Source organism: Humulus lupulus, chromosome 1 (genome assembly GCF_963169125.1).
Source record: "Humulus lupulus chromosome 1, drHumLupu1.1, whole genome shotgun sequence".
Taxonomy (NCBI): Eukaryota; Viridiplantae; Streptophyta; class Magnoliopsida; order Rosales; family Cannabaceae; genus Humulus; species Humulus lupulus.
The window spans coordinates 15,344,537-15,372,353 of NC_084793.1; the positions used below are offsets into that span (position 1 = coordinate 15,344,537).

General features: G+C 38.5%; 2 protein-coding genes across 2 annotated transcripts; both read left to right on the top strand.

Annotated features, from left to right (window-relative positions):
- The first annotated feature begins 1,693 nt into the window (after nucleotides 1–1,693).
- LOC133786445 (ankyrin repeat domain-containing protein 2A) lies at nucleotides 1,694–5,488 on the top strand. The gene is made up of 9 exons (XM_062225479.1): nucleotides 1,694–1,899; nucleotides 2,070–2,111; nucleotides 2,792–2,943; nucleotides 3,090–3,302; nucleotides 3,403–3,551; nucleotides 3,647–3,821; nucleotides 4,370–4,462; nucleotides 4,735–4,874; nucleotides 4,983–5,488. Exons 2-9 carry the CDS (start codon nucleotides 2,078–2,080, stop codon nucleotides 5,080–5,082), a joined length of 1,056 nt encoding a protein of 351 aa, XP_062081463.1. The 5' UTR covers nucleotides 1,694–1,899; nucleotides 2,070–2,077; the 3' UTR covers nucleotides 5,083–5,488.
- A 1,395-nt stretch (nucleotides 5,489–6,883) lies between these two features.
- On the top strand, nucleotides 6,884–8,277 carry LOC133786461 (probable glycosyltransferase At5g20260). The gene has a single exon (XM_062225480.1). The coding sequence runs from the start codon at nucleotides 7,017–7,019 to the stop codon at nucleotides 8,064–8,066; it is 1,050 nt and encodes a 349-aa protein (XP_062081464.1). The 5' UTR covers nucleotides 6,884–7,016; the 3' UTR covers nucleotides 8,067–8,277.
- The last annotated feature ends 19,540 nt before the right edge of the window (nucleotides 8,278–27,817 follow it).

A 27,817-nucleotide genomic window follows, 5' to 3' on the forward strand; every position in this document is an offset into this window, starting at 1 on the left:
CTCTCTCACACCGGCAAATGGACGACGTATCTTCGGTCACTGCCGACGCCATCTCCAATTCGTATTCCTCTTCGCATTCTTCTTCGTTTTCGCGTTCTTCTTCTTCTTCTTTACGTTCTTCTGCGCCTTCTTTGTTGTTTCAGATCCGTTTTTTATTTTCTTTTCATATATGGTTTTCTTTTACAAATCTGGTTTTTTTTCTAAATCTGTCTAAGTAACCCGTTACTGTCATGATTCTGTTTTGTTTTTCAGATCTGAGTTTTTTGTAGACTTAGCTGTAACTAGTTACCTTATTTAATTTCCCTCCTCATGGTTGTTTTTAAATCTGATTTTGTTTTTTAGATCTGGTTTAAGTAACCAGTTACTGTCACGATTTTATTTTATTTTTCAGATCTGAGTTTTTTTGTGGACCTAGTTGTAACCTTTACCTTATTTAATCTCCTTCTTCATGTGTTATTTTTAAATTTGATTTTATTTTTCAGATTTGGTTTTCTTTATAAAACTACCTAAGTAACCAATTACCTTCTTCGATCTTCTTCTTCTTGGTTATTTTCATATCTGATTTTGTTTTTCAGATGTAGTTTTTTTTGTTTTAAAGATTTGGCTAAGTAACTAGTTACTAATTAATTGTTATTTTGATAGGGGTAACCAGTTACCACCTTCTTCTACTACTACTTCTCAGATTAATTTTTTATTTTCTGAGTTTTTTTTTCTAGGTTTGGCTCAGTAACTAGTTATCAATCAGTTATTTTAATAGGGGTGACCGGTTACCTTCTTCTTCTTTACTGGATGTATTCTGATCTGTTTTTTTTTCTTCCAAATCTGTCAGTAACCAGTTACAATTTACTCGAGTACTTGCCATGACACTTAAAATTGATAGTAGTAACCGGTTACTGCCACATTACTAAAAAATCTAAATTTATTTTTATAGTGGTAATCAATTATTATTTAAACTGAAATTAAATGACATATATACATCTCCAACAATAATCCAAAACATACATATGTATAATGACATAACCCAGACATCATCATCACCACAATTAGTGAAAGTCATTCTCATCACCTCATATTTGAATGTATATAGAAAATTAATATAATAACAATAATAATACATTCATATATATAAATGTGTACTATTTTATAATCTTATATATATATATGTATATACATATAAAAATAATAATAGCAATAATATATGTATATATAATGAAAAAATTATATGATTTAATGTATACGATTAATTATATATATGTATATATATATTATTAACTTAAGTATGATTAAAAAATATATAGTAATAAAAATATCTCGTAATTAAAAAAAATCAATATTAAAATTATATGGTATATTTTAATAAAATTACAAAAATATGGGAAAAGAATCCCATAAAAATGTAAATAAATAAATTATGACATACAAAACTTTTTAGGAAAAAAAATGCCATATTTATGAAAGTTTTAAAAAAAATCCCATATTTCATATAATTTCCTCTTATTATTATTATTATTATAGGTTTGTGCCAATAGGAGGTAATGAGCCGAAGCAAGGCCAGGGCCCAAGAGCAAAAGGGTAATTGCGTGCGAGTAGAAGCGATAGAATGGGGAGGATTAGGATTGAGGTGGGCCCACAAGAGCGGTGTGTTGTGCAATGGTTGTATAGTAAGTCGTACCGTGTACATGGATACAATCGGTGGTGGTGAGGTGAAGTCAGAGTGAGTGGATCGATAATAAACAAACCAAACCCACACACCATATCCGGAGAGGGCTTAAGCCTAAAAGCCTACTTCTTCTTCTTCTTCTTCTTCTTCTTCTTCCACTACTCTTCTCCATTACTCCAATAGGGTTCTGAATCTGAATCTTCCCTTTGCGTGTTTCATTGCCCATCACCAAGGATCAGGTTCCTATTTCTCTTTTCTCTTTTCAATACATATATATATATATCGTTTTTATTGTTTTTATCGCTCAAATGCTTGAATTGTTTCGCTTTACAACTATAGATCTTTGATTCCATATCATAATTTGGGTTCTCGTAACAAGTTTTTATTTCGTTTTTTGGGTTTGATTCAGATATTATCATGGCGTCAAATTCGCAGAAGGATTCACCTGCTGGTGAGTGAGAGAGAAGAACAATCTTTTTTTTTTCCTTTCTCTATTTGGATGTTGTGTATTGATTGTGTAATTGACGGTATCGTTGTTAGATATTGATTTTATTAGCTTTGGATGGATTATATAATTGATTGATGTAGACAGGGATAGGGTTCATGGATTCACATGGGGGGTGATAATTGAAAATGGAAACTCCTTTTGGATGTTTGGTGATTGTGAAAGATAATTTTCTTTTTGTGGAGTAGTTCATTTCCTTCAAAAAGTTGGCTAGTAAGATTAAATTAGTAGAGATTGCGTTTAAAATCCGTAATGGGTGTAATGGGAATGGAAATGGAAATGTCATTCTTTCGGTGGCTGAATCTAGAGGTTGGCATATCTTTGAATTTCCGACATTAGTAGCGGAAACTCCTATGTTGGGGGATATACTCCGATAAGAAATGATACTCAGTAGCTTAGGAGAGAAGATTATGGAAGTCTAGTTACTGTTAGCACCTTACATCTTGATTCACTAATTTAATATGTATATTTATGTATTAGCTTTAGTTTTAATATACTTTGCATTGGTGTTTCGTATGTGCATCATAGACTCTTTCTCTTACTTCAAATTGTGATTCCGGACTACTTTTTTCTGATTCTAAGATGATTTTATTTGTGAAATCTCATGTATATCATATGTTCTTCAGATGAAAAGCCAGTTTCACCCCAGAACTCAGCACCCAAATCCGAAACATCATCTGCAGAGTCACAGACAGGAGAAAGTAGACCCATCCCTATTTCAGGAACTGAGTTTCCTCCTAATCCTTTTGATTTCTCTGCCATGACCGGCCTGCTTAATGTATTACTTATTTCTATTCTACCCTCTCTCAATTTTCTTTATTTGTGTAGTCAAATTTTAGCTTAATGCCTGGTGGAGCTTAACTCTGAAGTTAAAAAGAATTTTCCTGTGTCTTCTCACATGTTTCTCATATGTTATATCTTTAGGATCCAAGCATCAAGGAGCTAGCTGAACAGATTGCAAAAGATCCTGCTTTTAACCAGATGGCAGAGCAGCTCCAGAAGACTTTTCAAGGCGTGCAAGTTGAAGAAGAAATTCCTCAGTTTGATTCTCAGCAGTATTATTCCACCATGCAACAGGTTATGCAGAATCCCCAGTTTATGACCATGGCTGAGCGCCTTGGTAATGCATTGATGCAGGTATGCTGATCTTTCTTCTGTTGCAAACTCTGCTTGTGTTGTCGGTCTTTGTTTGGATAATACTTGGAAGTCATTTATGGTTATATTTATTTTTGCTCAGGATCCATCCATGTCTACCATGCTTGAGAGCTTGCAAAATCCAGCAAACAAGGATCAGCTTGATGAACGAATGGCACGCATTAAGGAGGATCCATCTTTGAAGCCTATCTTAGAAGAGATAGAGAGTGGCGGTCCAGCTGCCATGATGAGGTCATGTGCTATATTGTTACATGCTTGAACTAAGATACAGAGATTTGTTTCATTATAAAACTTTAGATTTGCTGAAGAAATATTTATTTGAGCAGGTATTGGAATGATCAGGATGTTCTGAAGAAGTTGGGTGAAGCTATGGGTATGGGTCTTGCTGTTTCAGGAGATGCAGCCACTTCCGCAGATAATGCTGGAACTGAAGAAGCCGAAGATGCGGGAAATGATGATGAATCAATTGTTCATCACACTGCTAGTGTTGGTGATTTTGAGGTATATTAAGTTTGGTTTATTTTGATGATTGGAAAAGGAGAAGAAAATCAAAAGTTGCATCAACTGGAAATTGTGATCAGAATGTTTTATTTCTGGGTGAAATTTGTCTGCAAGATAAAAACTTTTAAGTAGTAGAGTAAAATAGAGGAGTTATCTGGAGAAAAATTTCAAGATCCTTCTTGATTATTGAAAAATTCATTTACATTTTATCTCTTCACTTAGCTTTTTGTAGGCTAGCCGTGATATTAAGCTTTAATATGGACTTGGTATTTCACCTATTATATCATATTTGCATTGTGATATGTAGTGGTTTGCCATGGTTTCCCGTGTTTATGGATTTGATGTGGTCTCTTAAGTTTTCACAACATTTTATCTCTTCAGTAATTGCAAAAAAAATTTGAAAAAGTATTTCTTTTTATCAATTGAGTATTAGTTGTTGGGTAGTAAGTAGCCTTCGCATGAATGGTTTGATTACCATAATTAATTTGTTCTGTACACGTTTAGACCACTATCTAAGAAAAACCCGAGTTACAAATTTTTTTTCGCAGGGTCTGAAAAATGCCCTAGCATCTGGTGCTGATAAGGATGAGGAAGACTCAGAGGGACGAACAGCATTGCATTTTGCATGTGGATATGGTGAGGTATGATATCAACTATTACTACATACTAAGTACCCCTTTTGTCTGAAGGCATGCTTGTATTGTTGGTTCGTGGTTGTTATTTGTATGTTATGGGTTTGGCTGCATGCAATGCGGTGTAAATGTACTTGTGGGCTCTGATGCAATAAATCTTTGGCCATTTAGAAGTTCACGATGCTCTTTTTGCTTTGTGAGGAATGGCAGCAACAGACTTTCATGATTTATTCTCGAGGGAATATCATAATTTTTATGTATTGAATGTGTTTTAATATCAGGTCAAGTGTGCTCAAGTTCTTCTCGAGGCTGGGGCGAAAGTGGATGCTTTGGATAAGAACAAAAACACTGCACTGCATTATGCGGCTGGTTATGGAAGGAAGGAGTGTGTGGCACTCCTACTAGAGAATGGTGCTGCAGTGTAAGTCAATCTAATTTTTGTTGTTGAGCTGCACCATTTGAGATATACAAATTTACATTTATAAGACCATTTATTAATTTCTTCCCCCCTTTTGGCTTGTGACCACAGCACTCTTCAAAACTTAGATGGGAAGACTCCCATCGACGTTGCGAAGCTCAACAATCAGCACGATGTTCTAAAGTTGCTCGAGAAGGATGCCTTCCTGTAGACTTTGGAGATGAGAGGTGGCATGTTTATGCCTTTGGGTTCTTAGAGGCATTTTCATTGTGTCAGACCAATTTTCGTTGATCAGTTTGAAATTGTAGTGGCCCTTGATGTTTTTCCCTCTGATATCTATCTGCTCTCTGATTGATACGTTGCATGAATTTGATAGCAGCATAGTCAGACGTTTTTTTTCTTCTAATTTTATTTTATGGGACACGATGTGAAGTGTAATGTGTGCCATTATCACAGTTAGTTAATTTATTATTTCGTGTTCAATTCACTTATATCTCTGAACAAATGAAGATGAAATGTGAATTCAAAGACAGGTAAATACTCATTTAATTTCCTGTAATTTGGTACCCTCTCTTTTTTATAATTATCAATCAATACTATCTAATGTATTTTTAATATCCCCAGTTTCCCTTATTTTAATGATTTATTTGAGTTTCAATTATTTTATTATTTTTAAATAATTTAAATATATTTTTAGAATTCATTAAATAAATATTTAATTAAAATTTTAAAATAATTTTAATAAACAAAATTATAATAAAAATAAATTTAATTCATTAAAAAAATAGAATTAGAAAATTAAAAAACTAAGTAAAATTTTATTATTTAATTTTAAATAAATTATAATTTTAATTTAATTAACAAATCAATCAAACTTTGAAGTAAAAAATGTGAGTGAGATTGGGAAAGGAACTGAGATGTTGAGGGTGAGATTTTGTGAAATAAGAGTTTTTTTTTTCATTAATTAAATTAAAATTTAAGTTTATTTAAAGTTAATTAATAAAATTTTAATTAGTTTTTTAATATTTTAATTCCAATTTTTGTTTGTTTTTAATTAATTAATTAAATTTATTTATTAAAATTATTTTAAAGGTTTAATTATGCAGTTATTTTATTTTATGAGTTTTGAAAAAATATTTAAATTATTTAAAAATAATAAAGCAAATGAAAATCAAATAAATCACTAAAATGAAGGTGAGATTGGGAGGGTAGGGAACTGAGATGTTGATGATGAGATTGGGCGAAATATAAGTTTTTTTTTAATTAATAAAATTAAAATTTAGGTTTATTTAAAATTAATTAATAAAATTTCAATTATTTTAAAAAAATATTCCAAAATTTTTAATTAATTAAATATATTTTAAAATTTAAAATTATTTTAAAGTTTTAATTAAATATTTTTTTTTTTTTATGAATTCTTAAAATATATTTAAATTATTTAAGAATAATAAAATAATTAAAAATTAAATAAATTACTAAAATGAGAAGTAATCTAGAAATATTACAAATTTAAACACGATACTGAATTATATTATTTTTGCAAACAAAATATATTGATTGATAATTATAAAAACAGATAATACTAAGTTTATATTTGGATAAAATATCCGGTACCAAATAATCATTTACACATCAAAGACAAACCTCAGCAAAATAAAGTAACTCGTGGTTACCTGATGAGTCAAATGGCTACATTCTTTTAGTTCAAATAAATGGAAGAAAGATATATTTGGATGTCACTTCTAATATTATACAACCTCTTATAATAGGAGGTTACTTCTAAGTTACTTTACTAATAATTTTACATTATCTATTGTAAGAAACATGTTGCCCAATCAAATTCGTTTCTTTCGCTTTGGAAAATGTGCAACTTGCAAAGATGTGAAAACTGACATTTTGGTCAAATTGCATCTAGACGATTTACTAAAGAAACAATTTTTAGTTTCAAATTTGAAGTAGGATTTTTTACACATTTTTTATTTTTACAAAATGACATTAATACGAAGGCAGAAAGAAATGGAAGGGCTTTTGCATTGTATGCATTTCATTTAAATCCCACATTGTTTAGACAGAGTATTCTTGTATTTATCCACCTATGGAAGAGAAAACCAGAAGAGAAGAGGACCGCGTTTGCCTGTGCAAAAAATGTCTATAACTACTTTTACATTGTTCTCACTCTATCTTAGTACTTTGTCCGATACCTTCTCCAATGCTCTCCCCGACCACCCAACTCCATATCTCTCACCCGTAACATTTTTCCCAAACTACCAAAACATGCTTAACACTTTCAAAATTTTCATCTACGAACCAAACACGACCTTCGCTTACGATTCTCCCACCCAATCACTCTTCCACGCTTCCCTTCGAAACAGTCCCTTCGCCACCCAAAACGCCGAACAAGCTCACCTCTTCTTTATCCCTTTCCCCTCCGATCTCTCTCGAGTCGTCAGAGGTCTACGGAAGAGCTTCCCCTACTGGAACCGCACTCTCGGTGCTGATCACGTTTACGTCTCGTGCGACGACAAGACTACTACCGATTCGGATCGTAACATCCTCGAATTGAGAAAGAATTCGATTCAGATCTCATGCTTCCCCACTTCTTCTGGTAAATTCATTCCTCACAAGGACATTACTCTCCCTCCTCTATCTGTCGGCGAAGGCATGACCATCGGCCGGTCGTCGAACGCGACTCAGAGCTTTCTTGGTTATTTTAGATACGACGGAGGAGGCGAGGAAGTTTCACAGTCTGCTTTGGCGAAGCAGATGGCCGATGATCCTGACTTTCTGGTCGATTTTGAACCGTCGAATGAGATTAGTTTCACAGAGAGAGCGTCCACCAGTAAGTTCTGCTTGTTCGAGTACGGCTCCGACATGTCAAGGATCGGCGAGGCTTTGGGATTGGGGTGTGTGCCGGTGGTCATGACTGATCGTCCGATTAAGGATCTTCCGTTCACGGACGTAGTGAGGTGGCAGGAGATAGCTATGTTCGTCGCGATTGGCAGAGGTGTGGATGAGCTGAAGCACGTGTTGGGTCGCACGAGTGGCGAACTGTACGCACGTATGAGAGGAATGGGTGTGAGTGTGAGCAAGCATTTCGTGTGGCACGTGTCACCTGAGCCGTACGATTGTTTTAATACTCTGATTTATCAACTGTGGCTCAGGCGACACACGATCAGATACGTGCTTAGAGACTAAAATAAATAATAATATACTAAGATAAAACGTTAAATTAGCAAAATATTATTTACTTTTAAATATAACTAACCAACCATTAATATTAATTAGAAAAATATATTACTTAAAGATTAGTTACGGAAAAGAAATTTCTCCACAAGGCCACGCATTAGATCAAAGATTATGAATAAAAATATGGTGCTGTGAATGAATGGTGAATGGTTTATTATTATATTATGTTATTCGATTATTATTTTTAAAATACCACTTTCATTTACTTTGTCACTGGTTGATTATATGTAACATAGTCTTAACCTTCTAAATATTAACATTTAATTCTAAAGCATGTAGATATGTTATTTTGAACGAGAATATTATTTAGCTATTATTTGGCTCTCATTTTTGTTCAACATTGTATTTTACTCCAGATCCTTGCATTTCTTTTTCCTCTTATCTTTTAGTTTTATTATATTACTGTTAAAATTATTGTTATGGACTAATATAATTACCAATAACCATAATGGGATGATTCATACTTACTAATTACATTATAGGCACACGGTGACACCCTAATGACTATATGTTGACCCATTAAACTATAGTCCACCATCACTGTCATAATGAGCCCAATTAACCCACTAATACCCCTTAGGGTAAGAGGGCATAATAAATAAGAGGACATATAGTTGCATTAAGGTGTGTGGTAGTATTTTGGTTAGAGTTGCTCTCCATAAGCTTTCTCTATTGCATTTGTTATCTTTGTGGGCTGTTTGGGTGTATTCTACATATTTGAAGAGGTCATCATGACTCAAGGAGATGGAATGCACAACTTGGGAGGTATGTTCTTCATTGTGTAATTAATGCTCTAAATAAACGTTTTGATCTTGGATGATAAGATAAGAATTGAATATGTTAATGATGTATTGTTCATATGCCCATAGTAATGTAATTTTAACAATTGGTATCTAGAGCCAAGGTCATTGATTTTAGGACTTAATTTTGACAAAAACCTATTTTTTTTAAATCTGATTTTTTGCAAAAAAAAAAAAAATCGAAATAATGTTGTGATGATGTTAGAAATTGGGTTTGATAATGCTTAATGAGTTTCAACTTGGTTTTGGGTTTTTCCTTTGTGTTTGGTTGCTGAAATACCAAGCTTTATTGGAGCATAACAATAGTGAAAACCCATTTTCGAGTTCCATAGTGTCATTGAGTATTTTGGGTGAAATGGAGGTCATGGATCGAATGGCCATGGAGAGGGGATGAAAACCCAGTCGACAGTGGCTTGAAAGGTGGCCGGAAACGCCGGTTCAAGTCGGGTCGGACCAGCGAGACGAACCGGGTCGAACACGACCCGTACGCCCAAATCAGGAGGTTAGAGACGACGAAAAATGACACGTCGTTTTTGCCTCTGTCAGGCAAAACGACGTGTCATTTTTGATGGGCAAAGGGTGTCGTTTTTGCTATCAAACGACATGTCGTATGAACATATTAAAAAAAAAACAGACACAGTTTTGGGCGCGTGAGTGGTTCTTTTTGGACCAATTTTTTACCATTTCACTCCTCTTTCCATACCCTACCTTTTGTATATGTTTATTGATAACTATAGGAATTAGAGTTATTTTTGTACTTTTAAACTTATATTTTTATCAAGAGTGGTTTAGGGTGTTTTGTAGTGTCTTTATTTTAGTTTTGTTAAATATTAAATATAATAAGATAATATTAGATATTAGTATAATGCTGGAAAAATATACCCTAAATTGTGAAATTTTTGCTTGGCAGGTGGTTGGAAGAATTTTGGACTTTTGGAAAGAAATTGAAGCTTTAAATGGTCTCAGCAAGAGGGAATGCTGCAGCATTGTAGCAGCATCACGTCTGCCCAGTCAGCTGCTTCAAGGGCCCACGTGGAAGAGTAATTGGCCAACTCAGTTTTTTATTTATTTATGTAATTTGGGCTGAGCAATAATTAAAAGGGTTTTGGGCCATTAAAATTATGTGGACCCATTGGGCTTTAAAAAAAAGAAAGAAGAAAAAAAGAAGAAAAAAAGAGAATAAAGCAAAAAGCCCACGTGGGGAAAAAAGGACCTAGGGATAAAACCTATTATCATCATCTTTTTCCCCAATTGGAAAGGTCTACAACCAGAGAAAAAAAAGAGGAGCAGCCGCCTGATATATTTGGAGAAATATATACTGTTGACCGCGTTTTTGGCCAACGATGTGTAGACGTCAAAACGACAAAAACCTTCAAGAGAAATATACGACACAGACAATTTTTATAGTAAATCAGTCCCAATGTGTTGGTAATAGCCTAATCCACTTAGAGTTATGATTATAGATCTACACTCAAGATCAAATGAACCTGAGTCAACTGAGTTTCTTCAGTGCAGATTAAAAGAATACAAGAGTTCTCTCAAGATACAATTACTCTCTCTCTGGAAAATTGAAATCCGACCCCCTTTATGATGCCATGAGCCTTGTATTTATAGGCTCAAGATCGTACAGATGATGTCCCCCATAATCGGGATATTTAGTTATTCTCACTATATTCAATTAATAATAATATTCAAAATAAAACAAAATACTATTTTTGTGGGATAATCTGAGAGATTCCCGCGCATGAATGACCGATTCTTGTTGAAGCCGTTACTGGGATCTTTTGCGTAGCCCTGCTCTGTTTAGTCGGTCCACATCACACTCAGGAGGAGAACTGAAGGGCCAAAATTCCTCACTGGGCGAACAAGCACCTGACTGGGTGGACATGCACCTGTTTGATCGACCAAGGACATGACTGGTCGGCCAAGGTCATGACTAGGCGGACATGCACCTGTCTGGCCGACCAAGGACATGACTGGTCGGCCAAGGGCATTGACTGGTCTACCGGGTCACTCCTAAGCCAGATTACCCAGCCATTCCTTGCCATTTGTCACTTCTATTGCCACGTCATCATTTTCCAATTTTGGGGATAACATTTTCCCCCCAAGTTTATTATATGATATTCTCACATAATAAACTTTTTTCTCCACTGCTGACGGCACAATAAAAAATCCAACTGTTCATTTTCCCGCCCATGCAACAGACCACGATTATTGGAATTAACTGCTCACAATCGTGGGGAGAAAAAATACTCAAGGAATTCCAAGGGTCTAAGAATAAGTGGCAATTCCACTTTTTTTTCCCTTTAAATAGACCCATAAGTGCTCATACTCTCATAAGCAAAAGGAGAGCAAAAAATTCCCCTCATCTTTCCCCACTTGGCCGAATATCCCAAGCCTTCTTCTTGGCCGAAAGTCTCCAAAATTCCTGGGAAAGCTCCCATTTTTTTTTTCAAGCAATCACAAGGGCTCTTCAAGAAATCTACACATTTGGGTAAGTCTTCTTCCTTATCTCCACCTATGTGCTTTTTTTTTTCTAAGCTTTAAGAAAAAATAGGTGTAGGCCGAAACCCCCATAGGAAACTTTCCCCTTGAATTTGTGTATGAATCTTTGAAATACAATGTGTTTTGTGGGTGTTTTGATGTTGTTTAGGCTATGGGTAACTCAATTTTATCTTCAATTTCATAGAAATTTGAAGAAAGATGGATTTTTCAACATAAATTGCATATATGGGTTTATGGGCAATGGATGATATATAGGGTTTCTAGAACATTTGAAACCTTTCAAATCACCCATTTTGATCTTGTTGTTGTGTATTTTGGATGAGGAATTGTGTTTGTGTCCTATGGAATTTAGGGCTTTTGTTTTTCGAAATGGGTTTAGGGTTGTGCATTCATGGCCGATTGGCCATAGCTTTTTTTTCTTGCTTGAAATCTCGGGAATGTCTATGGTTGTTCGGACACAAAGATATTTGCCTTGATTTTTATGCCCACCGATCGGTCACCAAGCAGGAGCCCCTCGGACCAACTCTCCATCCGATTGGATGCCAACTGCTGCTCCTCGGACCAACCCGTGACTGCCCCTCAAAACCCCTACATAGCCCTTCGACACCTGCTCGGATGCCTCGGCACATCCCTCGGACACGCGCATCAGCTCCTCGGATAGGTACAGTCTGCTCGGACGACTTCATACATTGGCTCGGATGACACGCAACTGTCCAGACACGCGCATCCGATCAGCACATACATCACGCGGGCCACTCGGACACGCCCCCGCATCCGCTCGGACACCACAAGCCACCCTCTTGGACATCACGCGGGCCACTCGGACATGCCCCAGCATCCGCTCGGGAGTAGCCTCACCCGATCGGTCTTACACGCTCCCAAGCCTTAGGGTTTTAAAAAATAATTCATACATTATTTTTTCCTTCACACACGTTCATTCTAGGGAGTAAAAAATATTTTTACTACCCTACCCAATAAAATATTTCCTGAGTAGTAAATAAATATTTTTTCTGAATCAATTGACTTATATTTGTTTGGTTACTCACCTCCCCTTATTTATTTTTTGTAGATAAATCGCTTCGACTATAGGGGAGGTGACAACCATACAAATTCCGACACTTCCATTCCGCAATCGAGCGATACTCCTCAAAGCAGCGACTCTTCGTCGAAGTCTCCTAGCAGTTGCACCCCCGAGGATCACCTTCGCCGTCTAAAAAAAATCCTTCCTCGATCAGGCTTATATCTCCTCCATGAAGAACAGTTTCTCAATCAACAGGCTGAGCAGTCAGAAATGAGGGTAAAGAAATCTAATAGACTCCCCCAGGACCAAGACCCTCAGGTAGTTCGCAGAGCGGTACAGAAAGTAGTGGAACGCAGTGAGGTCCGAACTGCGGCTTCTTCAAGACCACCCCGCCAAACGCAAAAAGCAAGCAAGCCTCGAAGAAAAATTACTCAGAAATTTACTACCGAGATCCAGCGATTAGCCGTTCAAAAACCAAGAAAAGAAGGAGAAGAAACACCTTCTTGGTTTACAGCCAAGCCCTCTAAACTTAACCCTGGCATGTTCGACAAACACATTCAAGCCTTGGGCCTAAGAGGGGTTAATGTGATATGTCCGCGCCCTCATCAGAGAGCCAACAAGCCTAGCGAACCGTACTGTGCCTGGTCTAGGCACCACGTATACGCAGGAGCTACCATCCCGCTGCATTCTTTTTTTCGGTCAGTAGCGGACTACTTAACCGTCTCTCCCTTCCAGATTATTCCCAATGAGATTCAGGTGTTGTCCGCTCTATACATCCTTTACTTCTTGCAAGGCTGGGATCCACCCACTCCTCACGAAATACACTATCTTTTCGACTTCAGAACCAACCCGAGCCACAAGAATACAGGTTTTTTCCACCTCTTCCATAGGCATAAAGGGATTAAATACCTCCATGGTATCGCTCATAAGTCGAATCCTGGAAAATACTACACAGATTATTTTCTCACTTTAGATATCAAAGCCAAAAACTTGGCCTTTACACACGCGGGTCCATTTCACCAGCCCTTGCCTACCAAAGAAATGTGTTCCCGAGCAGAAAAGTTGGCTAATATGTGCACCGAGGAGAAGAATGTGAAGGATTTGGTTACTGTGGATAATCTTCAAATGGTGGTCCTGTTACCAAGTAACCAGAACATCATAGTAAAGAGTACTACTGAGGAGGCGAACGCAACCGACCAGTCCAACGCGGATACTAAGGTAGTGACCGATCAGTTCTCTCCTGGACCATCTCCCTACTCTCACAGACCAGGCGGCCTTATCATTAGGGAACCCCAGCCAGAGGATCAACGCAAACGTGTTATTCCCACATAGCCTGGGAAAGGAAAGACCATCCAGCTTCATAGAGACTTAAGCTCATCATATGATGAAGAGGATGAATTCCTTGACCAAATCCTAAACTCAGGTCTAGTAGTCATAGTGAGATGTTTGATTTTAAATAACTTGGTTATATGGGATTTATAGAGCTGTCTGGTAGTTGTAAAGTATTTACCCACATATTGCTTTATTTTTTACTAACAAATCTTGTGTTTATTCTTTTGCAGATTCAGAGATGTTCAGGCAATTCAACACCTCTCTTGCCCAAAAGAGAAAATCTGGGGAAGGAAGTGGCTCCACCCCCCCAAGCAAAGTTCCAAGGACAACTCCGACCAGCCAAGGGAGACAACCCGAGGAGTCGATTACAATCCCGCAGCTGACCCCTTCATCGATTCCTCCCTTTGCGAGCCTAACCCCTACTCGCTTGACTGGCTTGAGTGAGGCCCTTCGCACTGCTGGTAATATTGGGAAGGAACTGCTTGACCAGACTCTCCATGATGCTTCAACGATTCAAAGCTTTGAATCCTTACCTCGACTTAGTGTTGAAGTCGTCTTACAAAGAGGGCTCGCTCAACTGATGAATGTAAGTATTTTATCACAAGACAATTTGTTATTAATATTTTTACTTGTAGTAACCTCCTGTTTTCCATGCAGTCGCTCATCACCATCAGTCACGCTCAGCATTGAGCAGTAGACTATAAGGAATTGATCAAGGTCTTAAATGATCAATTAGTGGATGCTCAAGCTAAAGTAGAGACTTTAACTTCTTTGGAGAAGGATCTCAAATCCAAGGTGGAGCAGGCAGAGAAGACCGTAGCTGAGCAGAATGAGTCTCTTAGGGGGCTGTCTGACGAGAATCAAAAACAAATTCAAATCAACAAGTTGTTGACTGATCAGCTGGAGAAACTAACTCGTGAGAACGAGGAGCTAAAGCGAGAGAAAGAAGCCGATCTCGCTCGCTTTGAGGAAATTTGTTTCAACTGCTTTTACCAGGTGTAGAAGCTGAACAAGTCTCTCAACCTCGACTTTCTCACAGAGGAGGCCAAGGCAGAAGAGCTTGCAAAATGTGAGGCAAAGGCTGCAGAGGAGGCAACTAATCCTGCTGGCACCACACCTTTTTCCCCCACACTGTCATTCCGATCGGAAGAAGCAACTGATGCTGAGTGAGCTTCCATAGCTGTCATTCCGACCGGAAGGTGTTGATCAACCTGCCATAGCCGACCAGTGAGCTTCCATCCGACCAGAGAGCCTTCATCCGACCAGCTGACTAGTAGACCTTTATTTTGTATTTTGCTATGTACTCTTGCTTGTATGGCCGAGCTATGAACACTTTACTTTTTTAAACTTAATCATTTAAAAGTTTTATTACATAGATGCCTTATATTTTCATAAGAGTACTTAGTTTTCTAACTTAGAAATTCTAAACATTTCATAAGTTACTACTAAGCATGCTTTCTCACATTCTTATTGCTCTAACATTTTATGAGCATAACATTTTATTTACACACGAATAGTTGTTCTTAACTTAAAATTTTGAAAAAATTCCAAGTTAATTAAGCTTTGTAAAACAAGTTAGCTTAACGACCCTTTTGACTTCAAAGACTTACAAATCAGCCTGAAAACAAATATATTTGCTCGTGCTCTTATTGCTTGTGTTGAAGTGTATACCAGTATACCCTATGTGCCCCCCAAGTGATTGAGGGTTGAAAAATCCTTGATCACTTGCTACTTGACCGAATTTGTTCGAGCAGTTATTACTCGTGAAACACATTGAATATACAAAGGATATTTCAGCAGTTAACACTGCAAAAACATGAAACTATTTAAACGTTGGTCATTCATCTAATGGATACCGACCAGTTGAACACTGCCAAAGTAAGAATAATCAGCACATATGCAAAATTTGTAGCAAGATTCGACCGCGCTGCGCGTGATCTCTTTTATTACTCGTAAAAAAAAAGGACAAATCGTGTCTAATTACGAGTCTCAAACAAAATAAAATTGTTCAAAATAACATGACTGGTTAGCAAATAACCAGTTCACAAAAAACTTAAATAACAAGTTAAACACTTAAGACAAAGCTACTACTCTGTAAGCAGTATTTATTGATAATATTTCCTCAAGTGCTCGCCATTCCAATAGTTCCTGATCAGCTCTCCATTTAATCGAGCAAGTTTGTATGTGCCGGGTGGCAAAACTTGCTCAATTTGATACGGTCTCTCCCAGTTTGGTCCTAGTACTCCAGCCGCCGGGTCTCTGATGAACACCTTTTTGAGGACCAAATCTCCGACCTGGAACTTTTGATCTCTGACTTTGGAATTAAAATAGCGGACCACCTTTTGCTGATGGGCAGCAACTCTCAAGTTTGCTTTTTCTCGTCTCTTCTCAAGGAAATCTAAAGATTCAGCTAGCAATTGGTGATTCTCCTCCTGGTCGTACATGGTTTTTCGATGAGATGGTGGGTCTACTTCCACAGGTAACATGGCTTCATACCCATATGCCAAGGAAAATGGGGTATGTGTAGAGTCCAAGAACTTTACTTAGCTAGATAGATAGTAGTATTATAGTAATAATAGTATTATCTTTATGACTGTGGATTTTTGGTTCAGACCGGGATTTTTTTGGACACTCATAGTAGTACTTGTAGATTTTCTAAGTTTAACCTATAGTTTAGGAATATTAATTTTAACCTAAGGTTTGATTAATATGACTGATATTGAGGATACTATTTAATATACTATAAGGTTTAGATAAGAACCAATAAGATAATAGCACATGTCATGCATAGGTTTATTAATGATTAAGTATTTTGAGGATTAAATTTATTAAGGTTAAAATTTGAATACCCTAAGGTCAATCAGCAGCTTTGAAAACGTTAGAGGGCTTAGTCAAGGCTGTTTACTCAATTCAAATTAAGCTAAAAATGTGTAATTTCGTGTTTAAATAATCAGTGTATGCCGATATATCGCAGCTATAGGGGGCGATATATCGCAGCATGAAGATACGAAAAACACGAAACGTTGCATGATTGCCTCGGGCATACTGGCCCAGGCGATATATCGTCTACAGGGGCGATATATCACCTCTCTCAGCATATTTTGAAAGTTTTCAAAAACGTTCTCCATTCAAACCTTCAACCTCTTGATAAGTCCAGCATCTTTTTGAACGAGTCTTCAGCCTCAGCTGAACGATAATTCAAATTATTTTCACTTAAAAAGCCATTATTTTTATTCAAGTTAAATGAAGATCTTTTCATTCCTTAACTCTATAAATAGGACCTAGTACCCAGCCATTTATTCATCTATTACTCTAAGTTCAGAGGCTGCAAGTTGCTAGGTGAGTGTGAGAGTATAAACACTTGGGTTGGGAATTATAAGCTTATCAAACACTTGGGGAAGTAAGGTTTATTCACATTTCGGTTCAAGGTTTAGATTGGTCATATAAGTCTTCAAGGTATTTCCATACTCTAGTTCAATTGGTATTATTTTATTTAAGTTCTCATAGTCTTCTACTCAGCATTCTAACCTTATTATTTATTCTTGGTTAGGAAATCTAAGAACTTGCACATAAGTTTTTGGTAAGTATATTCTCAATGGTATAGTTCTTCCATTCTTTTCATCCCATTTCTTTAATATACTCACCCTGTTATAAATGGATTTTAGGAGTGTTCCAAAGTCCCAACTCTGTCCTCATATCCCGGTAATTTTGGTAAGGAAAATAGGATATGATTTATGGTTATATGCTTTTATATGTTATCTTATGATTTTATGTTATGTAATATGTTATGATAAGTATGATTGTAGACTTGGGCATATGACCTATATGACTAACAAGCCCCAAATAGATTATGGGCATATGAATTGCTTAGCTAGCAAGACCCCACTAATCTAATGGGCATATGACTTGCTTAGTTTATGGGACCTCAAGTAATAATGGCCATTATAGTATGTATGTGACGTAAGTGTTATGATATGTTTTATGTTTCTTATGAAATTTTTGTATATGGAGTATGTGTTAGATTTTCCTTGCTGGGCATTAGGCTCACTCCTTTTTGTTTATATGTGCAGGAAAATAGTTTTAGTGGCGGGAAAGGTTCTTGGAAGCTTGAAGAATGTGTATTGAGGCGAAATGGATTCAAAGAGCCGAGAGTTTCGATCCGAGGATGTAATTTTTTGTTTCTTATGGTTTTTATATGTATTTTTCCGCATTTTATTATGTAATCTCTTTTTAATTATCATTATGTCATGTTTTGATTTTAAAACAATGGGATCCCATATCCTAACTTAAATTTTATGTAAGTTTAACCTTTGTTTTTTCAAGTTTTAATAAAGTTATGATCTTATCACTTGTAAGTGTTATTAAGAATTAGTGTTTATGTATAGTTTTCGTTAATGGTCCAAAAGTCTAGAGTAGTTGGGTCATTACAGTATGACCAGTTGCTGTCTGGGAAGTAGTCCTGTATGACCAAAGGACTTCTGGTAATTCTTCTGCCCAAGCACCCTTAGCTTGCTCTAGATGCTTTTTTTAGAGTATCCTTCAAAGTTTTATTTACGGCCTCAACTTGCCCATTGGCTTGCGGATGAGCTACCGAGGAGAAACTTTTCGTGATGCCATGTCTAGTGCAGAAATCAATAAATAAGTCACTATCGAACTGAGTGCCGTTATCAGAGACTATCTTTTTGGGCAGACCATAGCGACATATTATATTCTTAACCACAAAATCTACCACTTTCTTCGAGGTGATCGTTGCTAGTGGTTCGACTTCAGTCCACTTGGTGAAATAATCCACAAAAACTACTGCAAACTATACTCCTCCTTTCCCTCTGGGTAGTTTCCCGATCAGAACAATGCCCCATACTACAAAAGGCCACGGGCTCTGCATTTGCTTCAAGACATTCGGAGGCGCCCTGGGTACTTTAGAAAATCTCTGGCATTTATCACACTTCTTCACGTACTCCATGGAATCTTCATTCATTGTAGGCCAGAAAAATCCTTGCCGCAAAATATTTTTAGATAGACTCTGCCCCCCAGCATGATCTCCACAAAACCCTTCGTGCACTTCAGCCAATAAGTTTTTTGACTGGTCGGGTGCTATGTGTCACGGGCTGACATTTTGACAGCGGAAATGCCCGTGCGGCACCTTGACTCCTCTGAGCCAAGGTCAGCCTTCCAGCCATTCGAATAACAATGGGCACATTTTTCGCGCGACCGTGTGCCTCTGCACACTTCCGTCTCTTGAACAACTCTCGCTGAGTCATGCTCTCAAGCATCTATGAGTGCAATCATGCATCAAGGCTATCTAGCCAAGACACTCACACTGTCCATAGGTTCTCACTATGGCAAGGCAAATCCCAACACCGATGCTCACCCAGACATTCGCAAGTCAAGGTAGCATGTGTGGCCAAGAGCCAACACCAAGCTGACGTGCCAACACCTCTCATCATGCCCCATTCGATACTATCCGATTAGCTCACGTCACAGACCAAGGACTCCCATATGTCCATGGTCCAATCCTCAAGGCACCATACCATCATGCATGTTGGCAGGCCCTCGAGACTGGCTGCCAAACTAGTAGCATACACTGGACCTCTGTCCTACTCAAGCATAGTGCACCCTCCAATGCTTGCATGCTAACAAGTCCCACGAATGACTTCACGTGCCATCTCGTGTCGAGATTCGTGGCCATGGAGCACCATGACATCTCTCGAAGGTTTGGGCCACGTTCCATGCAAGCGGCATCCCGGCAAGCCAAGGGAACCGTACCCTTAAACCTCTGGCAGCAAACTTCGACGCACTACCGGGGCGGCCCGGTAATGTCCATGAGTACTCCTACTCATGGAGACATATGAGTCCCCTCGTGGTCCTCATATGCCCGCCCTACTAGTCCTCCCAACTAGTAGTAGCTCACTTGACGCACCTGCGCCAGGGGGTGGTGGAGAGCTGACACCAAGTGCTCCCCCTACAAAGAGCCTTCTGAGCTTTTAGCCTTATACCAGGAACATATATGATTTTCGCTTGGGAGACATATTTGGCTTCCAGCTCGCCAATTCTCCGAATCTTCCAAATCCGATCATACCATTGCGTTCATTGACCCTTCAATATGGAACCTACCAAGTATCGTCCATTTCCGGGCAATATTGAAGATATTTACGAAAATGCCACTGCCGTACAAACTAGGCATCAGCATGCTCACCAGCCTGCACCCTCACGTGCGCATCTGACCGAGCGCCATCCTAGCTTGTAACATGCCATCAAGGCCGGCATGTTACACTATGCACCTGAGTAAAGGCAAAGAGTACCCTCTTCTATACAGCACCCCATCCATCATAATGTACCTAGCAGCTTGCCTCATAATCTTCTTTGCTTCATTACGATCATCTGGGAGGATTTCTTGCTCAAGGTAAGCAATGATGGGTGTCATCCAAGTGTTAGATATTGTGATGAGCATGGCTTCTTGTTCATTAATGCTTGGCTCTGCTAAGTATCCCACCGATACTATATTCAAAGTTTCTGCCTCTTTTGCACTAGCTAATTTTGTTAGAGCATCTGCGTTAGAGTTCTGCTCCCACGGTACCAGCTTAATAGTATACTCCTCGAATTGTGCTAGCAGATCCTTGGTCTTATTTAAGTATGCCATCATGCGTAGGCCCCTTGCTTGATATTCCCCTAAGACTTGATAGACCACCAATTGGGAATCACTATTTACTTCAACCGACCGGGCACGAACATCTCTAGTCAAGCGCAAGCCTGCTAAGAGGGCTTCATACTCTGCCTCATTATTAGAAACGTTAAATTCGAATCTTAATGCGCAATGTATTCGGTGCTTCTCCGGCGTGAATAATATAATTACAGCTCCCGAATGATGTTCGTTTGACGACCCATCAACAAAAAGTTGCCAAGCAGGAAGATCTTCTCTCTGTCCAGTTACACGCTATTGCTGGTCGGGAATATCAGCAATCCCAGTACATTCAGCAATGAAATCTGCCAAAGCCTGACCCTTAATAACAGATCTCGGTTGATACTTGATTTTGAATTGGCCCACTCCAACCGCCCATTTAAGTAGCCGACCAGATGACTCCAGCTTCTGCAAGACTTGACGTAGGGGCTGGTCGGTAAGGACTTTAATGGGGTGTGCCTGGAAGTACGGTCGCAATTTGCGGGATGCAAGTTGATGAACCCAAAACGGGTATGTTTAAATATTTATACTCGCAAGCGCACGAATCGTATTTATAGAATAGTTTTCGTGTAAGCACGAGGTCGAACCCAAAGGAGTTGTCTAAAATAAAAAAGAAAACTATTTTAAATCAAAAGTAATAAATTCTAACCTAGTTCTAAAGATTGATGAGTTTTAATATTATGAACATAAAATAAAAGATTGAAAAATAAAGCTATTTAAGAGAATGAAAATAAAGCAATAATGAGTTGAAAATAAGTGTTAAAAGAAAAGATTATTAAGATACTAGAATCCACAAAATGTAAGTTTAATAATATTTATTAGTATATTGATTCCAAGTTTTTAGTGATAGTTAAAATAATTTAAACTATTATTTTCTAAAAAGATTTATAATTTTAAACACAAATTTCTATAAAAAGATAGGATTTTTCTTCACTTTTCAAAATTATAATTTCAAAGCATTTAGTGTAAATCAATCTAATGAAATAACAAATAAATCAATGAACATTATTTATAAGGCAAAACATAATATTTTTGTTCTAGGCATGGATGTGTACAATTTAATGACACATCTTACACAAAGAATATTATGTTTATGCACTAATGAAGAACAAAGTGTAAATATGTTCTAACAATCTAAAATACAAGATATTTAAGATGAAAGAAATATATGAAGAAGAAAAATCCACAGACTTTGTTGCATTACAAGGGAAATCAACATACAACATAAATATTACCTAGTTACAAGTTGCTTCATCATGATCTTAATAATCTTATGAAAAAGATTAGAAGCACATAACTAGAGTAGAAATTACAAAATAAAAGACATACATACTTACAAAATGCTCTTGAAAAACCCAAATGGAAGAGAGAATGGTAGAGAGAAAATGAGAGAAAAAGATGGTAACCAAAAACATTAAGCACCCCAAAAATGGTCTTCAAAACCCTTATTTATAGCCAAAAAGAGGTTATTAAAATAATCAATTTAAATTAAGTAAATTGATTAAATTAATAATAATATGGTAAATAGGGGTAAATTATAGGAGTGATGATGATTTTGGGTGAAAAATGTGTAGAAAAGTGGGTAAAAAGGTGGCATTTTTGTCATAGGGGACACAAGAGCAAGTTGATGGGCTCAAGGGAATGGTGTACGGTACACCAGGCGGCTGAGCAGGAAATGGGTGGCATGGGCCTGGAAGATGGCTTGGGCCGAATGGGCTGAAGTGGTGCATGGCTGAATGGTGAAGGAGGCAAGCCCACGGTTTTGGGCTGGGTTGAAGGCAAGGCCCAAGGTGGCTTGTAGCTTGCCGAAGGAATGAAGCTGATTGCTTCATCAAGAGGCTGCGACAGGTGGCGTTGAAAGGCTGAGCCGACTGCCTAAATGCATTGTTGTTGCTGGCAGTTTGGTGCAGGCGTGAGCTTCATGGCTGGGAGGAGAAATGCTGAGAGAAAGGCTGAGGTGGACAGATGGCGCCTTGGGGAGCTGCTGAAGGCAGAGGGAGTTGGGCCAGGCGTGGGCCTGGTTGTGAGGCCCAATCTGTGGGGCTGAAGGAGATGAAGGCTGCTGGGCTCTAGCGTGGGCCTGGAGTTGGGCTGGCTATGGCATATTTCAAAAATGCCATTTTCCATCTCTTTTTCAGCAAAAATGCCACTCTTTATCTTCATTTTGCTTGCTTTTTAAGAGCAAAAATATACCATAATCCCTAACAAAAGAAACATAAATTAAATCAAATTCAAATATTTTCAATTATAAAATAAATCATATTAGTTCATTGAAAATATTAATTAAAACTTAATTTAATTGAACATTTAGTTTCACTAAAACAACATTTTTTATACCTCAAACTAAACCACATTAATTCAAATAATTAATTACAATATTTTACAACAAAATAGCTATAAAAACACACAAAATTATATAAAATCAAAATAAGACTAATAAATTTAAAATTACTTAAAAACTTAATAAGTTAATTAAAAACTCAAGAACTAAGCCATAATTAGCATATAAAATATGGTAAAATAACTCTATTTTGTAGAGTTATCACAAGTACCAAGCAATAGGCCAACTTCTCAATCACGGGGTACCTGGACTCTGCTCCTATCAGTCGCTTGCTAGCGTAGTACACCATATGCTGTACTTTCTCTTCCTCTCGTACTAGAGTAGCACTAACAGCGTGCTCTGTGACTGCTAGGTAAATAAAGAGGTCTTCTCCATCAACAGGCTTCAAAAGAAACGGAGGTTGAGCCAAGTGCTCCTTTATGGCTTGAAAAGCTTGCTCACATTCTTCCGTCCATTCAAACTTCTTGCTTCCTCTAAGCAGGTTAAAAAACGGGACACACTTGTCCGTAGATTTAGAGATGAACCTGATTAGAGCAGCAATCCGCCCAGTCAAGCTTTGCACATCCTTAATTCTGGCCGGAGACTTCATTTCTGCGAGCGCCTTTATCTTTTTTGGATTTTCCTCTATTCCTCGGGAGTTCACAATAAACCCAAGAAATTTTCCAGAACTTACTCCAAATGAGCATTTGAGGGGATTCAACTTCATGCTGTACTTTCTCAGTACTGCAAAGCATTCCTCCAAATCTCGTACATGTCCTTCAGCTTCCTTCGACTTCACCAGCATGTCGTCTACGTACACCTCCATGTTCTTGCCAATTAAGTCACGGAACATGCCATTCACCAAATGCTGGTAGGTGGCTCCCGCGTTCTTCAAGCCGAATGGCATGACCTTATAACAGTATAGCCCTATGTCTGTTCGGAAACTGGTATGCTCTTCATCGGGAGGATGCATACTAATCTGGTTATACCCCGAGTAAGCATCCATGAAGGACAATGTTTCATGACCAGAGGTCGCGTCCACCAACTGGTCTATTCTTGGCAAGGAAAACAGTCCTTTGAACATGCTTTGTTCAGGTTGGTAAAATCCACACAAGTCCTCCACTTTCCATTGGACTTGGGCACTAACACTGGGTTTGAAACCCAGGCAGGGTAATATGCCTCCCTTATAAACCCGTTTTCCTTTAGCCACTCCACCTCGTCCTTGAGAGCCTTTGCTCGATCCTTGTCGAGCAATCTCCTCTTCTGCTGCACTGCTGGATAGCTTTCATCCATGTTGAGCACGTGGATGATCACAGTTGGTGAGATACCCACCATATCCTTGTGAGACCAGGCGAAGACATCTTGATTCCTCCACAAAAAATCTACCAGTTGCGCTTTTACTTCTGACTTCGACTTTTTTCCAACCTTCCCCTCTGGTCGGGTCATTCTCATCTATTGGAACCTCCTCTAACTCCTTGGATGGTCCCACTTCACTTTCATAATCCCCAAAGCGAGGATCAAAGTCCATTCCCTCGCTTTGGGCAACGCCCTATTTGGTGACTTCATCACCGGATGGGGCTTGTTGTTCACCTATACCAAGAGTGTTTCCTTGGTCAAACATTCCTTCCTGATCGGCTACGACTGTAAAGCTTTGGTCGACATCCATCTCGTCTACCTCCTCTCTCTCGGCACATACAATCATGTTGTTTTCTTTGGCCCCCTTTCTTGCTTTAGCTACCGAGGCATTATAACACTCCCTTGCCTCTCTCTGGTCTCCTCGGATGCAACCTATGCCTGCACTGGTCGGGAACTTCATAGAAAGGTGCCATATAGAGATTTCCGCATGCAAAGTTGTGAGTAGTGATCGACCAATAACCGCATTATAGGCGGACGGGCAGTCGACTATCAAAAACTCTGTCATAACTGTCTCATGCTTGGGAGCATCCCCCGTTGTGACTGGTAACTTGATCGTTCCAACTGGTGACAACCCTTCTCCAGTAAATCCATAGATGACTTGAGAGCATGGCTTCAAGTCGTTGATAGATAGTTTCATCCTTTCAAAGGATGATTTGTAGATAATGTTCACAGAACTCCCTGTGTCGACTAGGCATCTCTTCACTTTCATATTCGCTATTTGGACTGTCATGATGAGGATATCTCACATGTCGTGCATCATCTTCAGTGAAAGTGAGGGACTCACTTTTGTACCGTGGGTTCTTCGGAGGCGGCTCCTCCACAGTCATGACCTCGGATGTTGATGCTGCGTCCAACTCATGTCGGAGTGTTCGAGCATACCTCTCCCTTGCCTTGTTGCTATCCCCAGCCAGATGTGGACCTCCACATATGGTGTCTAGAGTGAAGTCCACAGGCTCGGGTTGCAAAGGTGGGGATCGCTGCCGCTTAAACCCAAGATTGTTGTTACTTCCCTCTCCTTGGGTCTTTTCTGCTCGATATTTTTTCAGTTTCCCCGACCGGAGGAGAAACTCTATCTCGTCCTTGAGATGATTGCATTCATTCGTGTCGTGACCATAGTCTCCATGGAAACGAAAGAACTTATTCAAATCTCTCATACTCATCTCCTTCTTGATGGGTGGGGGTTTCTGGTAGGGGATCTCTTGATGACTTGCGAGATATATCTCCACTCGGCTGGCCGAAAGAGTGGTGTAATTGGTGAACCGAGGTTCATGTTATATTATTTTATAATATAATGTTTTAGATTAAATAAATGTGACATAGAGTGTCACATATTGTAACATATAATAGAGAGTTACATTATTTGGATATATGTGAAATATCCAAACATGTAACATATTTGGTATTACAAATTCATCATAAATTTGTAACTCCTAAATATCACCCATTATTGTGTAGATTTGTTGTTACACAATATTGAGATGAATTTCTTAAAGCATTTGAGAAATGGCTGATAGAGATGTGATTTTAACTCCCATATTGTGTGTGGAAGTTACAAAATCAAGTGGGAATAAATTGGAATGTTTTGGAAAAAACTTTAAAAATTGGTTGCTGGAAATGACCAAGGGCCGCGGCCCTAGTGGCTGACACCTTCATACAATTTCGGTTTTTATCCAATTTTGAACGATTCCAACAGCCAAGTAACTCCCAAATCTCTATTTTAATTCCATAAAACACCTAATTAATCATTGGTAACAGGCATGGGGGTTGGTGGAATTTTAAATTCAAAGGGTGTCTCTAAACTCTATAAATAGGAGCCTAATGCTCACTTGTAAGACACACCATTTTCTATCCACTAGAGCACTTGGCTAGAAACACCTTGAGGCTTGATTATTCCAGAAAGCATTTCCAAAATCTGTGAGAGATCCCTTAGTGCTTGAGTTAGGGGGAAATAAGCTTTTGGACAAAGGTTTCAAACCTTGTTCAAGTTGGTGATCCCCAATACTCTTCACTTTGGTTGTGTGAGTGAGAGTTCTTTGTTCATTGTTCTTATTCTTGTTCTTTTATTCTATTGCTTTTCTTTTCTTCTATTATTCACTCTTTTACAAGTATCTTTTGTTTTAGAGTTGTAATCTCATCTATATCATTTCATTATACTACTTCTAGTTTATTTGTATATTTTGTCTTAGAGTTGTATTTTCTATTTCTATCATCTTCTACCTCTTTCTTTATATTTACATGTATCTTTTGTCATAGAGTTGTAACACTTTTTAATCAATAAATATTTATTTATAATATATTGTCTAGAGTTGTAATATTATCTTACCATTTCCATTGAGGCAATATTATTTTTCCTAACAGTTCATACTTAGTTGGCTTGTCGTTTGATCCCGACTTAGCCTTCTTTTCATTGTGGCGGTCAGACCCATTATTCCCACATTTCTTACCACCACTTTGATCATTTCCATCATTCTTGAGAGGATCAGTCGATTCGCTCAGATTGTTCAGGCCCTTCTCTCCCTTCTCAATCGCGTCATCCAATTTCATATACTTGTCTGCCCAGTCAAGAAATTTTTGCAACGTTGAAATTGGGTTGCGATGAATACTGTCCCATAAAGGACTCCGATAGATTATGCCAAAAGAAATGGCCACCATCTTCCCCTCATCTCCAACCGCGGTAGCTCGGTTAGCTTCTCTCATGAACCTTTGTATGTAGTTCTTGAGAGATTCTTCCTTCCTTTGTTTAATATCCACCAAGTGATTGGCATAAACCGGAGGGGTCCGAGCAGCACTGAACTGCCTTCAAAACTCTTTCCTGAAACTTTCCCAAGAAGTGATGGAATTTGCCTTAAATTTCCAATACCACTCCTGGGCAGTGTCGGACAATGTAGTGGGGAAAACTCTGCACCGATAGTCATCACTTACTCCGAGCAGCTCCATTTGGTCTTCGAATTTCCCCACATGCCTTATCGGATCTGCCTTTTATGTATAAACTGGCATTACCGGTGCTTTGTACTTCGATGATGGCTGGGCTGCTCTAATTCGAGCACAGAACGGGCTGCCACTCCTGTGGTCTACTGGATCGATTGCAGAGGGTCGTTTCGACAGACCCTGAATTGCTGCTGGCAAAGCATAAAGATGGGCTTGGATGCCTGGGGCCACTGCCTAGGACCGCCTAGTCGGGTGCTCCTATCCGGCACACCATCATCAAGTATTTCTACTTGACTGGTAGGTCAGTTCGGATCTCGCCCTTCGACCGAGACGGTCCTTCTCCTGTTAGCAATGACATCTCTTAGATCCTTCTGAGAGGTATGCCTCCCTAACCGGTCGAACACCGTACTCCGAGTTTTTCGGAAGGCTTGCCGTGCGGGACATGCTCCTTGCCATTGTGCTGCTGGTTGGGATGCTGTGGTGGCCTTCCTATCTGCACCGGGCGGCCTTTTCTTCCTTGATGGTTGTTGTCATTCTTCTCCTTCGACTGATTAGTGTGATGACTATCAGCTTCATCATGACCATGCCCGTCTTTGAAGTGTGAAGTTTCTTTCCCTCGAGGAGCCTTATTTTGCTCATGCTGAGGTGGACTTTTCTTACTGCCTGACTTGTGACTTCCGGACCTGGAAGTCTCTGATC

What these genes read in the sequence shown, in the direction of transcription:
- LOC133786445 (XM_062225479.1), top strand. Translation starts at nt 2,078, where the DNA reads ATGGCGTCAAATTCGCAGAAGGATTCACCTGCTG. An exon ending in GCAGAAGGATTCACCTGCTG is followed by an intron (nt 2,112 to 2,791) that starts GTGAGTGAGAGA and finishes TATGTTCTTCAG; the next exon opens with ATGAAAAGCCAGTTTCACCC. An exon ending in GGTCCAGCTGCCATGATGAG is followed by an intron (nt 3,552 to 3,646) that starts GTCATGTGCTAT and finishes TTATTTGAGCAG; the next exon opens with GTATTGGAATGATCAGGATG.
- LOC133786461 (XM_062225480.1), top strand. Translation starts at nt 7,017, where the DNA reads ATGTCTATAACTACTTTTACATTGTTCTCACTCTATCTTAGTACTTTG.